Source organism: Pelecanus crispus, chromosome 12, assembly GCF_030463565.1.
Source record: "Pelecanus crispus isolate bPelCri1 chromosome 12, bPelCri1.pri, whole genome shotgun sequence".
In the NCBI taxonomy this organism is placed as follows: domain Eukaryota; kingdom Metazoa; phylum Chordata; class Aves; order Pelecaniformes; family Pelecanidae; genus Pelecanus; species Pelecanus crispus.
The window spans coordinates 9,234,307-9,248,166 of record NC_134654.1 but is presented as its reverse complement, the minus strand read 5'-3'; the positions used below and the strand labels follow the sequence as shown (position 1 = coordinate 9,248,166).

The window sequence follows — 13,860 nt, the reverse complement described above, 5'->3', positions numbered from 1 at the left end:
GGCGATGGTTCAGTTTCTCAGGCTGGGTTCCCCAAGCGTTGATGCAGCTTGTGAGCTTTCAGCAGCAAATTGCATCTTCTGTTTCTTCTTTTTCTAAAGCTCCTTGCTAGAAGACAGGAAGGACTCAAAGTGGGGTTGGAGCAGAGGGAGTTGCCTCCTCCCAGACTGGCAATGGTTGAAAGAGAAATAGGTGTACCAATTCCTTTGATTTTTTTTTTTTTCTCCCCATAAATTTTCATTATGGAGAGATAAAAGTCAGGAGCATAGGAAGTCCTCCAGGCTTGGTCCTGGCCATCCTTGGAGGTGGTTGCACGCATTTTGGATCCTCTTTCAAAAGACCATGAATCATTTGGCTGTCTATTGGACACAGCACTGCTAAGATAAGCATTTCTGAGTCTGTCTCTCAACACCCTTGTTTCCAACAGTTGTCTTGGGAGCTGTCAGGCAGGACTGAGAACTACACAGTGTCTCTTCTCAATTACACGGGTGCAAATCCAGAGGATTTCACGGGATCAGTACCAAAAATAACAATCCTTTCAGTGAGCCATGAACCTGGCTGCAGCAGGAGCACTGACGGCAGGTGGGGATCCTGGGGCATATGGTGGAATCGCTGCCAGGAAAAACAGCTCAGGAAGGAGCTTGCCAAAATGGTTTTGGTGACCTGTTCCTTCTGTACATGTTAAAAACAGGTAGTGTGCAGAGAGCCTGCCTCTGTGGTATTAATGCAAAATTCCTTGGCGTTTGACTGTGTCTTGTGGGAGTCCTAGGTTAATTATATTTCACAGGGGTCCCTTCAGTGTGAATTACAGATTTGGATGCTTAATTAATAGAGGTAACTACCTACTCTAGGGGAAGGAGCAAGTGGCCATCCCAGCTCCTGGGAGCACAGACTGTTTTCCCAAGAAAATTGTACCATGAGCTGATTTCTCATGAAATATTTATCTGCTGGGCCACTCAGGGCTGTTTGAGTGGCCCTCAAAAAGGTTGTTAATGCACAGAGCAGATGGAGGCACAGAGACTGTTTATTAAATTCAGATTGCCTTTTGCCACTATGCTAATGCCAGTTGGGTGGCAGAAAAAATTACCCTGACCCCCTCCCATGCCCTAGCTGCCTGGGTTCACAACAGTGACAGTATTCAATCTGGTGCAAGAAGGGAGGTAAGCTGTTGGCAAAAACCTGCTTCCCTCCCTGTGCCTTTGCTGTGCTCCTGCACAGAGCTGGCTTTGCCATTTCTGATGGTGCAGAGACAGATGCCCACGAAGTATCTTGTTCATGGTCTTGGGCATGGTGCTTGATCATACTGCAGGTGCACTGTATTGCTCTGGCAGCATGGAAGAGGTTTATGGGGCAAAAATAGTCTTTGGGAATACAAAAGGCCTCCCCAGGCAGTGCAGAGCTGGTGGATGGGCTGTGTCCTCACCTTATTCCAGGTCTGTGATGGAGGTTGAAAGGGTGTTAGCGGTATGGTCATGACACTCCAGCTCTTTTCCTCCTTCCTAGACTCTCTGGCAAAGCAAAACATAAGGTCATGCAGCCTTGAAGCGGCTCTGACTTGTTGCATGGCCATAGCATCATCCAGAGCAGCAGGTACTTAAAGGTCAGCTAGAGGAACCCACCTCTTCCTTCAAGCTCCTGCCCCAAATGTAGAAATTTGGCTCCTTTTTCTTTGTCCAATTGAAAATAAATCAAACCCATTTATTTTTTTCACGGGAAAAAGATGAATGAAACAAATGGTTAGCTGTGCCTTTAGGAAGGCTTGTGTCAGCATGTTTGTGTGTCTCGTGGCTACCACTAACCAGAAGACAACTTCTCTAGGTTGAGGACAGACCTGAGCCAGTCCCCAATGCCCAGCATACTCCCAGGTCACAGCAATGAGTACTTTGGCTCCTATTCAATTTTAACACTGCTTTTTCTTCTTCCTTTAGGCTATGAAAGTCCTCTCCAAAAAGAAGCTCTTGAAGCAGTATGGATTTCCACGTGGGTATTTCACATTTAGAGGTCTGCCTGTTGTACTCAGCCAGGCAAATTTCTCTGTAGAAATGTTGTCTGCAAGGACTGCAGAACTTGGTCGCACTTGAAAGCTGTCCAAGTAGTTGGGGGGCTCGTTAAAATGCAGTGGGTAGTGAAAGGGCAGGCAGAACCACAGGGAAATGCAACACACTAGATAATTAGGTTCCTGGCTTTGATTTTCTGAGTCTCTTTGAAGTGCTGACTCTTCCACGTTCACCATCTATGAAGCCTAATTAAGTGCTGGAAGCTAGGCAGGGTAGACCCCCTCCTCCCAGGGGTTCTCCTACCCCCTCAGATAGCACCTGGCTCCAGTGGCTGGCCATGGGACCTGGCAAACAGACCAGGCTGGGAAGCCAGTAGGAGCTGGTCTGAATGGGCTTGGAGATCTCTGTTCTGGGTGGAGACTGTAATGCTTTGGGATGATAACAAGGTGATGAGATCTTCCAGAATAGCTGGAGATATCTGCAGAGGGGCCAGTGGCTGCTCACTCCTACATGCCAGGTGCTGCTGAAAAATGAGTAGTTCTTCACCATGTTATCACAATTGCAGGTCGGCCTCCTCCCAGAGGGTCAAAAGCGTGCTCCGGAGAGCAGCCAAAACCCATGGCACCACTGGACAGAGTCTATCAGGAAATAGCCATCTTAAAGAAACTGGACCATATCAACATTGTTAAGCTGATAGAGGTGAGCTGCTTCTCCACCCTAAGCTACACTGAAACAAGTCTGGTTTGCATTGCAACAAGAGGATCTTTCTTCAACTGCTCCAACTTCAGCCAAAATTGGTTTAAAATAGTTGTTCAGAAATTTAGGTTGGTGATTCTAAGCAAGATCATACCAGTTATGTATGACAAACTGACATACTTATCCTGGGCTTTGGGCTGGTGCCCAAGAGAAGGCAGCTGGCAGAAATAGCAGCAAGCTTGGACCAGTGAAACTTGTGTGTAGACAAGCCTGGGAAGGTTGTGCAAGGCTTTGGTGCCATTTTCAATATTGGCTGAGGTCAGATTAGGACAAGCAGTGTGTTTATTGGTAGGCTCTTTCTCTATATACAGGCAGAAGCCCAGATTTTCTGGAGACAGGAAAATCTGTGTCCTTCAAAGCCTCTCTCTCTGCAGGAATCTCTAAATATTAGCTAAAGTCATTCTCAGTGCTCTGCAGCTCAGCACAGTGTACAGGGAGCAGTAAAATGTTATTTAATTAAAAAAAATTTTTTTCCGCTGTTTTTCTCTCTCTTTTTTTTTTTCCCCTTTACCCTTATCTCTCTGTTATCAATTACAGGTCCTTGATGATCCTGCAGAGGACAACTTGTACATGGGTATGTGCCTCATTATATGCTTACAGAAATGTCTGGGCTTAGACCTAGTTATACAAGTAACACGTACCAGGGCTCGCGGTCAGCACTAGGAGGAAACTTGTACCAATTTCAGCCAACTTATTTTTTCTGAAAAGTTAAACTCCTGTAAAGACAGTGGGATGGAAGGGCCCCTTGCAGTAGGGTAAGGCAACCTAGTGTCTTAGTACAGCTGTGCACATCTCCTTGCCACGGGGACACTAAAAAGATGTGCCAGTGGCTCTGCCCTTCTCTGTGTCGGTTTCAGTCCTAGACCCAGGAGAAAAGGGAAGGGTGCAGGATGATTTCTTGTCCTTCTTATGTAAGGTTGGTCTCTCCAGACTCCTCCTGTAGGCTGTGGATAGTGGTAGTGACTCTGGAAAGCAGTCTTGTCTCAGGGTGTTCCCTGTGACCCCTGCAGAGACACTGACCACCATGCTGAGCCTTGGGACCTCCTAAGACAGCAGCACTCCTCCCTTTGGCCTCTGAGCCCAGACCCTGCCGGGGGGTGCTCAGATGGCAGGCCGTAGCTGACTCTGCATTTATGCAGAGGGTGAGGAATTTCCACCCATTTTGTCTTACTCTTCCCCCAAACCTTGGAAGTGCCAGCCACAGCCTAACCCCCATCTGGGCAAAACCTGGAGGGTCAGGCCTGAGAGGCACTGAGGTGCCCTCTCAGATGGGCCAGAGGAGGGGGACATCTGACCCTATTACATCTCTGCTTCCCTGTAATGTTTCCGGATAAGAGAGGCTCAAAGGCTGCTTCTCATGAAATAATTATGGGATGCTTTTGAAGATGCCTGTGAAAGGGGTCTCTGCCTAGCAAATGAAGCTATTTGCCTTTGAAAGGCCACTTTTCCCTTTTGGCTGAAGCCCCAGCGGCACTCTGGCAGCACCGCAAAGCAGCAGCCAAGGCAGATGCGCATGTGGTGGGGAGGGTGGCCAAGGCATTGTTTAAAGGTCTGAACTCCTGGGGATGGAGAGAAGGGGAGAGATGAGATAGCAAGCTTTTTTGTTGAATGAAAATAAATGCATGAGGAAGTCAAAAAAGCTGCAGAAAAGGAGGGGGAAAAAAAGCCCCAAACCCAAAACTAAGCTCTCCCTGTGGAACAAGGTAACAGTCCCAGAAATGGCAGCAATAGCAGCAGGACAAGTGGGAAATCTCTTGGTCGCATTGAGGGTCCTGGGGAGGTTGCACTGGTCCCTGGGCAGTGAGCAGTGGCTGTGTCCATGTTGTCCATGCCCCATCACCTCTTTGCTTCCCTTTGCTCTGCCTGGCATCCTGTGAGTGGTTCAGGCAGAGCAATGCAGGCAAATCAAGCTCTTGCCTCTGCCGTTCCCTCAGCAGCAAAGGGAAGCTGTGGGTGCTCAGCGCTGCTCAGGATTGAGCCTTCTGCAAGTGGGTTTCCTCCCTCCTGCTGCCGACCCAGCTGATAACTGCACCTTCTCCTTCCAAAAATGCCCCCCACTACAAAGCAAAACTAGAGAAAGTGGAGTCTGCTCTTTGGTAATTACTGCTGGCGTTAAGTACTGCTGTAAGCACTCTCTGCATGCTCATTGGGAAGAAAGCAGGGGATGGAGAGTGCTGATAAAAATTGAGCAACCTGCAATGGCACAAGATGGTTGAATAATGAAATGCTGCCACAAGCTGCAGCTTCTTCAGCCTGGAAAGCAAGATGAGCCAATACAAGCTGTCTTGTTGCATTTATACCTTCAGCTGGTCTAACATTGCAGCTGTGTGCAGGGCTGCCTGGTGCTTTGGGGAGGGCGATCTGCTCAGATTTCTTGGGAGGTGCAAGAAATCCATTAGTAATTCATGAGGAAAGAGCTCTGCTACTAGATAAAAGCAGATCCTTCTCCTGTTTGCAGAACAGGTCAGAGACAGGATCAGGAAAACACATTGCCACTAACTGCGTAATTGGGCACAAAAAACTCATGTGCGCTACAAACCTCAACTCACACCAACAAATCCTCTCCAATTGCTCCTGCCAGGGAGTGTTTACCTCTGACAGCCATGTAGCTGTGCTGCTGATTGACATAGCAGAAATGGAGCAACATGTTCTTACAGTATCTTGTTCGGTATCAGCAATTTAGCAGAAATATCACACCAAACATCCTCCCTGAAGGTACTGAATAAGACAGGGCTCAAATCAGCAAGGGCTGACACTGGGAACAGCAGAAATGTGGTTGATAAATTAGCATCCACTGTTTCCCTATGTGGAGCTGGCGGGAGGTGGGGATATTTGCTGAAGAGATGAATGTTTTCATTTTGTATCCTCTGGTGTCCTTGTCATGGGTGGGGGAAGAGAAGTGAGTGGAGGTAAATTGATTTTGCAGGTATGGGAAAGGATGTGTTTTTGTAGGTGCTAAAAACCCTACATAATAATTCTTTGTATAATTAACAAAAAATAAACCCAGTCCCCTCTTCTGAGTCATTCATGGTTTGGTTTCCTTTTCTTGCAGTGTTTGACCTCCTAAGAAAAGGGTAAGTAGCCCTCCTGGGATCCCTTGTGTTGAAACTGTTGGTGTTCATCATTAGCTTCCTAGGTGAAATGGAGGTTTGATATTGTACAGTGGGGCAATCTGCTGTCTGCAGGCAAGCACAGAGGCGGCAAAATCCAGCTGTAGTTGCCTTTGCACTGTTACAGCCTGGAATGATGTGAATATTAATGGGCTGGGAGGACATGTTCTGGTGTCAAGTTTTGATCTGGAAAACGAATTTGATGCCAATTCCCCATCAGGTACCTGGAAGAAAAGGTTTTAATAGGAATGCTCTGCTGGGGTAACAGCCACATTGTGGCTTCCTCTGGCACAAGGGGTGTGTGGTTGCATCAATGTTTACTTGCCACCCGCTGCCTTATTTTTCCCCTAGCATGACAATATTGTGGGAGGCTGTTTTGTTGGCATGTTTTTCCATAGCAGGAGACATGATAAGGTGGTGGGAGTCTCTTTGCTGCTTTTTGCTACACCTGTGCTGATTCTGCAGCTCCACAGAGTCACAGTGAGGTTGAGAGAGCTGTACCCAGGATGGGGGAGATTCCTGAAGGGCTGATTTTTCTCTCTGGCCCCGTGAGCAAGCTTCTTGCAGGCTGCCAGCTCCAGTGGGTTGCTGGTGAGAGGCTCCCCAGTCTCCCTGGTGACCAGGCTGATAACTATCCTGTAGGAGAGGGGGAAGAAAAAAAAAAGCTCCTGTAATCAGCTGTGGCCAGGGAATGTGCAGCTCGGCTGAGCGCAGCCTGTCTGCCTCTAGCAGAAGGCAATTAGACTCCATTAGTGGTTCTGCCAGTCCTACTGCTTACATTATTTCAGCCTGGTTTCAGCAGCAGAAAAATGTACATGAAGAGGGAGGGAAGGCAGTGGCAGAAAAATGCAAATGGGAGATGAAGGTCATCAGTCAAATGGCAGCAAGGGAGGAGAGAGAAATGCTGCAGGACGGATTTGCTGCTGGGTACCGAGGGGAGGAGCCACAGAGCCTGGTTTTGGTGATGGGCTATTCTCAGCCAGGGTTTGGCTTGCAAGGACAGTGTCTCAGGCGCACTCACTTAAATCCAGCCTGAGTCAGTGGGCATATGTCCAAATGCAAGGTCAAGCTGCTGAGCACAAGCAGGGTTAACCCCCAGTTGCAGTGAAGTCCTTAGTTCCTGCCATTCGTCTGCTGGGCAACAGAAGATGCTGACTAGCTCTCACAGCCTCTTTGCCTTCAGCTTTCAGCAGGCACAGGCAGGAGAGGGGCTTTTAGAGGATACCGTGCATCTCTCAGCAGTGGCAGCATACAAAGGAAAGGAGAGGAGAAGCTGACCAGGTAACCTTGGCTGTTAGGGCTGAATGGCTGAGTTCTCATGGTGGCTGAACCCTGAACAGCAAAATAGGTTTTTAAAGCAGTTTAGCGCAATGCACTGGAAGTATTCTCACTTAACCTTTGAGCCAGTGGTTCATGTCTAGATTCTGCCTTGGTTTAGACTAGCTGCACACTGATGTTGCTTCAGGACTGAGCCCCAGCAGGCATGACATCCAGTGCACAGAAAAAGGCATTGTCCCCACTGCTGCCTGGTACCTGCTGGTGATGCTGGTGCTCGCAGCCATGAGCAGCTTTAGCAAGAAACCAAAGGGCAGATCCAGTTTTGTTCTTTCGCTACACTTTTCCTCTCAGTGAATGAAGTGTTTGCCCTATTTTGTGCAGACAGCAGCAGTTAATCCTGGTGTTGGTGAGGGCTCTGTGGCTCGTGCTGGCTCAGGGACTGTGCAAATCCACCCATCACCGCTAGCTGAGCTCACTGACCTAGGTGTCACCATGTCCAGAAAGGATGGCTGCACCACCATCCTGTGTCATGGCACCCAGAACCTCTTGGGAGCCTGGCCCTCAGTGCTGGGGACATAGTGATGGAAAACTCCTCCAGCAAGGAGGGTTTCTGCCACTCTGAAAAGTACTTAGTTACTCTGCCTCTTCCTAACAGGCCTGTCATGGAGGTACCAAGTGATCAGCCCTTCAGTGAGGAGCAGGCTCGGCTCTACTTCCGAGACATTGTCCTGGGCATCGAGTACTGTAAGTACCACCAGCACTGACATCAGCTTTGCAGAGCATGTGTGTCGGCCTCCTGCTCAGCTGGGGAGAAGCCTCTTGACTCTGGTGGGCTGTCAGTCAAATGAGCAAGGTCCCCTCTAATTGCATGTGATGGGGTTTACAGTTGGTGGTGGCCCCGCTCAGCTCAGATTTACCCAGGCAGCATTCCTTACTTAGAAAAGACATTATGAAAATAGTGGCTTCCTTTTTTCTTCTATTTATCTCTTTTTGGAGAGCATCTTTGAAGGCAATAGTGGAGCCACAAAATGGGTGTTTGCAGTGACACAGACAGAGTCAGTTAGCTTCAGCTGGAACAAATTGCTGTCTCCAGCTTAGCAGGGCAAGAGCTTCAGCTGGAACAAATTGCTGTCTCCAGCTTAGCAGGGCAAGTGCTGGCCGTGGGGAAAGCTGGTGAGCCAGTGCTGGGAGGGTGTCTGCCCTTGTCTGCTCCCTCCACAGCATCAGTTTCTGACTTGTCACTCAGGACTGTGTTGTGATGAGAGCCCAGTGCTCCTGTGGCCTCCCAGGGAGGTGGTGACTCAAGTGTGTTCTCAGGCTCCGTCTGGAGACTCCAGCAGCAGGTTTCCTGTTTGTAGCCTATTTGATTATCATCACCTTTTTTTCGTAAGTCTTCTCCCAATGTGGCTGAGGCCAGATTCTTTGCTGAGCGCCTGTCCTGAAGAGGACAAGGAGGCTACAATAGGTCTGTAAATGACAGCAGAAATTTTTGTAGCCCCATTGTAGTTGACATGTCCCTGCTGGCATGAACCTGACAGGGGTGGGAGAAGAGGGGTCCCTGAATTGAAGACACAAGGTAGAGCGGTGTGCTGGCATCTTGTGAGCGTGGACCCCGAGGAGCAGTGATGGCTGGGTTGTGCTTTCCCTCATGGACTCTTAGCAGAGCTGACATGTCCATGTAAACTCTTGCTCTCTGCAGCAGGGGATGTGAGGCTGTTAGATGGTGCATTTTGCTCGCTGCTGATATGCTGATCCTGTGCTGCAGGCTTCATGGTGGGGCTTATCTTCTGACCTGGTGCCAGCAGTGGGAGGATACCCATGAAATTGCTGGTTTCTTTCTTTTCTGTAAGACAGACCTCTGAAAGTAGCAAACACAGTAGAGCTGGGCATTTATGGGTGCAGGACACATCTCTACCATGCAGGGGGGTGTGGGTCAGAGAGCCTGGTGCTTTGATGTGGTGTGGTGCTGGTAGCTGGCATTACTCCCATGCTGTGTCTAAACATATTACACTGCACATTCCCACTCCTCCTGAGCCTCCTACCAGCATTGGCACCAAGTCAGAAGGCACAACTTGGGTCCCCTGTTGCTCACTCACATTAGCCTGAGCCTCTTCTCTCCCTTTTGCATCAGAAGGTCCCTGCCTTTATCCTCAGTGCTGCTCCTTGCACTGGAGCAGTTCATGCACAGGGTGCTACCAGGGACCCACGTAGCATGGAGGTACCCATGCGACTGCTGGTCTGCAGTTACTGCTTGTGTACCAGCTGGGCACGCTGTCAGACAAACTGCTGGTGAGCTGTGTTTGTCTCTATGCCTGTTTGATTCTGCTGTCCTCCTCGCAGACAGCTGTCTGTTTAGTGATAGAGTTTTTAGTGATCTCATCATTGACTGCTTTCTCTGCATGTTGATGCACTAAAGAATTGACCATGGTTGGATGGCTGAATATGAGGAGGGAGAGATGATACACCTTTTTGCAGAGGCAATTCATGCCTTGCAGATCTATTCATTTTCCAGAGGAGTCAACAAACATGTAGATAAGGTGATCCTGTTACTATGCTGTGTTTTGATTGCCAAACAGCTTTTGATTAGATCCATTAACAGTAGCTCATAAAGAAGCTCATAAGTCTCCTCTTTGGTTGGATGGCCTCTTGTGGATTAATAACTAGACAATCAGGAAAGTAGGAATACAGCTTTCACAATGGAGAAAAGTCACTAGTGCAGTTAAACAGGAATCCATAATGTGGCCTGGGTTGTTTAATATATTCCTAAATGACCGGAAAAAGGGTAGAGTACTTAGAGAGGTTGGTGATGACATCTAGTTATTCAGGATAGTCATTGTTAGAACTGACTACGAAGACTGGCAGGAAGATGCCATGATAGCAAGTGATGGCATGATAAAATGGCAGATAAAAATTCATGTTGCTGACTGCAGGGTAATGCATGAGGGGGAGAAACAATGCTAAAAATAGGTACATAGCGGTAGGCTTTAAATTAGTTGTTCTCACTCAGGCTTTGTTCTGGATAGTTCTCTTGAAAATGCCAGCCCATTACTTAGTGACAGTCAACTAAGCTAACAAGATTTGGGGAATTATTGGGAATGAAATAGAGAAGAAAACAGAAAATGCCATTATATGGTTATTTGGATCTGTAAGAGCTCTTAGATACAGGCAAGGAGTATCTTGAACACTTTGTGCAACTCGACTCAGCCTGTCTTAGAAACAGCTCTCTACAACTGAAAAAAGCCTGAGAAGGGTGATCAGGATGGTCCTGGAACATCATCTATGCAGAGATGGAACATCTTCCATACAGAGATAAGACCAAAGCTCTTAAGATTTGAAAATTATCATGGGAAGGGGTGATATGACAGAGGCTTATAAAATCTTAAGTGTCAGGGAAGTGGTAAACAGTCAATGAATCTTCTCTGTCTCTAAAAACACAAGAACTGAGGAGTAGCAAACAAAATAATCAGTTACCAAGTTTAAACCAGAAGGAATTACTCTTTTATGTAGCATGTAATTAAACTGTGGTGCTCATAGCTAGAGGAGATAGCAGGTGCCAGAACTAAAAGGGCTTAAAGTGATTAGACAGGTCTGTAGAAGAAAAGAGCATCAAGGACTATGAGATATGAGGATGCAGGCAGTGTTTGCCATCAAGCTGCCTAAAGCAGAGAGTGTGGGTACTGAAGGTGTTACATCTCTCTGCCTGATGCTTTTCCCCAAGTTATTGACCCTGGCAGGAGATGGGGTGCTGGGGTAGGTGGCCTTTGGCTTGGCTCCTCTTCCATCCAGCAGCTTGTCCACACCGTCCTTGAGGTTATCACTGTGCTGACCTGACAGCAGAGGTAGCTGTGCTGTGCCAGGTTCTGTGAGACTGATGTAGGTTAGTTTGGTGCCTCTCAGGCATGGCAACCTTTATAAACCTGGCTTACTTTGGCAGTGCAAATGCATGGTTTTGGTAGCAAATCTGAAGGCAGGGCAGCCAGCAGAGGGGGGGACCAGGGCACTTGAGCAAGTGATCATCATCCCCAGTCAATGAGCAGCATGCAATGTGTGAAAGGTCAGACATGTGCGAGACAGAGCCATGTCACCCTCCCTGTTTAGTCCGAGGTGAAACTTTTCCAGCTGTTTCAACCTTCGGAAATAAATACCCGCTTCTTTCACAAACCAGAGGGAATTATTTCAGATGTGCTTTCAAAAAGCCAACACGTAGCTCTGTCAAACTCAAAAGGAACATTTCATGCTGCAGTAGTGCTTTGAGCCATGTCTGCCTTTGTTTCACTGATTTCTGGTGGTCGCTGCAAGCTCAGCAGCTCCTCAGAGCCAGAGCAAGCCCTTGCTTTTGTTGAAGACTCACTTGGTTTCAAAAACCTGCAGAGAACAAGTCTCTGTAACAGACTTTGCCAAGGCAGAGGAAGGTGGTTTGCAGTGCCTTGGTCCATCTCCACACTGTAATGCAACACCACCTCATTTTTTGTCTAAAACCAGTGGGTGGGAATGAAATCAATGTTTGCAAGTCTGTGACAGTCCAGAAGCTTCCAGGTTCTGCCAAAATCAGTCAGGTCACCCCAGGAAGTCAGTGGAAATGTATATATGAATGGGAAGCACAAGACTTTTTTTCAGTAGAGTTTGAAGGGTGAAGACTGCAGCTTTTTATATTCTCATTAACATTCATATTATAGCAGAACCTGTACGCCTCAGCTGGGAGATGCAAGCTCTGCTGTGCTGGATGCTGCTGGCATAACAGTTCCTGCTCAGAGGAAACTTTAAGTTTAGAAGATAGTCAAAAAGGGAAAAAGTGAAGTGAAGTGTGGGTAGTCCTAGGCAGGGGGAGTGAAACAGGGCAATAAATTATAGGATGCCCAAACACTCCCAACAACAGGAACAATAGGATGCTTTATTTTGGGCTCTCGAGTAACCACTTATTTTATTAGCAAATGAAAGTTAAAAATGGTGTTCTCTCAGAACTGCTGGGTAAATGCGTGGCAATTATTATGTAACTACAGAGGAAGAGTGCACCGTTTGCGTGTGCTGAAGGAGAAGTGTTGCCAGGCAATCTAGAGATTGCAAGGTAATTTTAATGTAAGCATACATAATTGTTATGTAATTTGGGAGACTCAATAACCATGCAGCTGCTTGAAGCTCACAGTCATCACAGCACCAAATGCATCATTGCTGGTTGGGTTTTATTAAATTAGAAGTTGCAAACTGGATTCCTGTCAGAGACTACAAGGCATTAATCCAGGCCAGTGCATTGCCCTTGGTGCAAATGGTACATGGTGAGTGGGAAAGAGCCAAGCCAATGGGAAATGTGAGCTGACATTTTAAATTACTGCTGGTGGCACATGGTCTATGGCCACTGTGTGCTCGTGGGGGCTGGACTCCACTTGTTACTTGTGATACTTGCCTGGGGTGGAGGCCTCCTGTGAGAGGGCTGGCTCTGGGGAGAAGCGTTTGGAGGGAAGCAAAGTCAGTGTGATGAGAGCAGAAACATCCCATGCTGGGTGGGAGGCAGGGACAGATGTCCTGGAGAGAGCCGAGAGCTCCCCCATCCAGGCAATGGCATGATGCTGCCTTGCTTTGTTGACTGCTTTTGGCTGGGTTTCTGGGTTTACTATGTTTAATACTGGGAAGTGCACTTTGATACATGCATGGTCTCAGCCTTGTTCACTGCTGAATGAAGAAACAAAGGCAGGTTCAAGGTTTGAAGGCCAGGGAGCTCTGCCTATGTAGATTATCCCTTCCTCTGGCCCACAAACTGCTGGGAAAATATATTAAGCTTAAGTGTGGTAATATTACTGGTTCACCTGTTCTGTTTTCGTATACCTGTCTTAGACCTGGGCTCTGTTGTGCGGACTACTTCAGGAGTCATTTAAGCACTTGCAAACTTTAATTCCCATCCTGGTGAAATGGGCCTTACAAAGGAAAGTGCTTTTGTTCCCACTTGCAAGGCTTCACCAGTACTGATGGCATTTCACACACACCCTCATGAACTGAGGAGGTAGGCTGTCTGCTTGTTGTAAGCACCACCGGAGTGGTAATTCCCAAAGGTACTTAAGTGGTTTGGATAGAAAAGTTTTGCTGGATTATTTGTGTCATTAACTAAAGCATGTGCTTAAGCCTCTCTGAATTGGGGATATGTGCAATCACCTCCCTTTCCACTTGTAACTTCCCTCTAGTGCTTATCTGGGGTTATTTAAGCTTCAGTCTCCCTTCTAGTAAGGCAAACGCTGCTTTCCCAGTGATACTCAGCAGAAATAGATGTGCTGGATAGTGAATAGTCACTGAAGGAGTTAGCAGCTGCGGCAGGAGTCAATCCTGAAAGCCAGGAGGTGAGTACGGTGCTCCCCCGCAGAGCCAGGCAGCTGCGGGTCAGCCCAAGGTGCCTCACAGCCGGGGCCCACCAGCAGTGCTGGCCAGGCGGACATCCAGCCGGGCACCCTGAGATCGGTGGCTCAGGCATTTCCTCAGCCAAAGGTTGTGTCTTTATCTAATAGCCTCTGATATTGTTCCATTCATTTGTCCAGTCCCTTTTTAAACTTGTGTAAATCTTTGTCTGCTACCTCCTACTTACATACTGTGGCAAGCAGTTCCCACTCAGGGTTGAGTCTGATCCTGCAGGTTTCAGCTGATACCAGGAGTGGCTTAGGAACAATCATGCCCTCTCCATGTTCCTGGTTTATAGGCCTCAATCACATCTTCAGAGGTGGCTTTTCAAGGCTGCAGA

General features: G+C 47.7%; 1 protein-coding gene across 2 annotated transcripts in view; it reads left to right on the top strand.

Moving 5' to 3' along the window:
* Nucleotides 1–13,860, top strand: part of CAMKK1 (calcium/calmodulin dependent protein kinase kinase 1) — a 61,899-nt gene that overhangs the window by 18,269 nt on the left and 29,770 nt on the right. For both annotated transcript variants that reach the window (XM_009477611.2, XM_075719530.1), the window contains exons 4-8: nucleotides 1,927–1,978; nucleotides 2,561–2,694; nucleotides 3,289–3,325; nucleotides 5,804–5,825; nucleotides 7,795–7,883. In XM_009477611.2, the coding sequence (XP_009475886.1) occupies nucleotides 1,927–1,978; nucleotides 2,561–2,694; nucleotides 3,289–3,325; nucleotides 5,804–5,825; nucleotides 7,795–7,883 (334 nt within the window). The remainder of the gene's footprint in view (nucleotides 1–1,926; nucleotides 1,979–2,560; nucleotides 2,695–3,288; nucleotides 3,326–5,803; nucleotides 5,826–7,794; nucleotides 7,884–13,860) is intronic.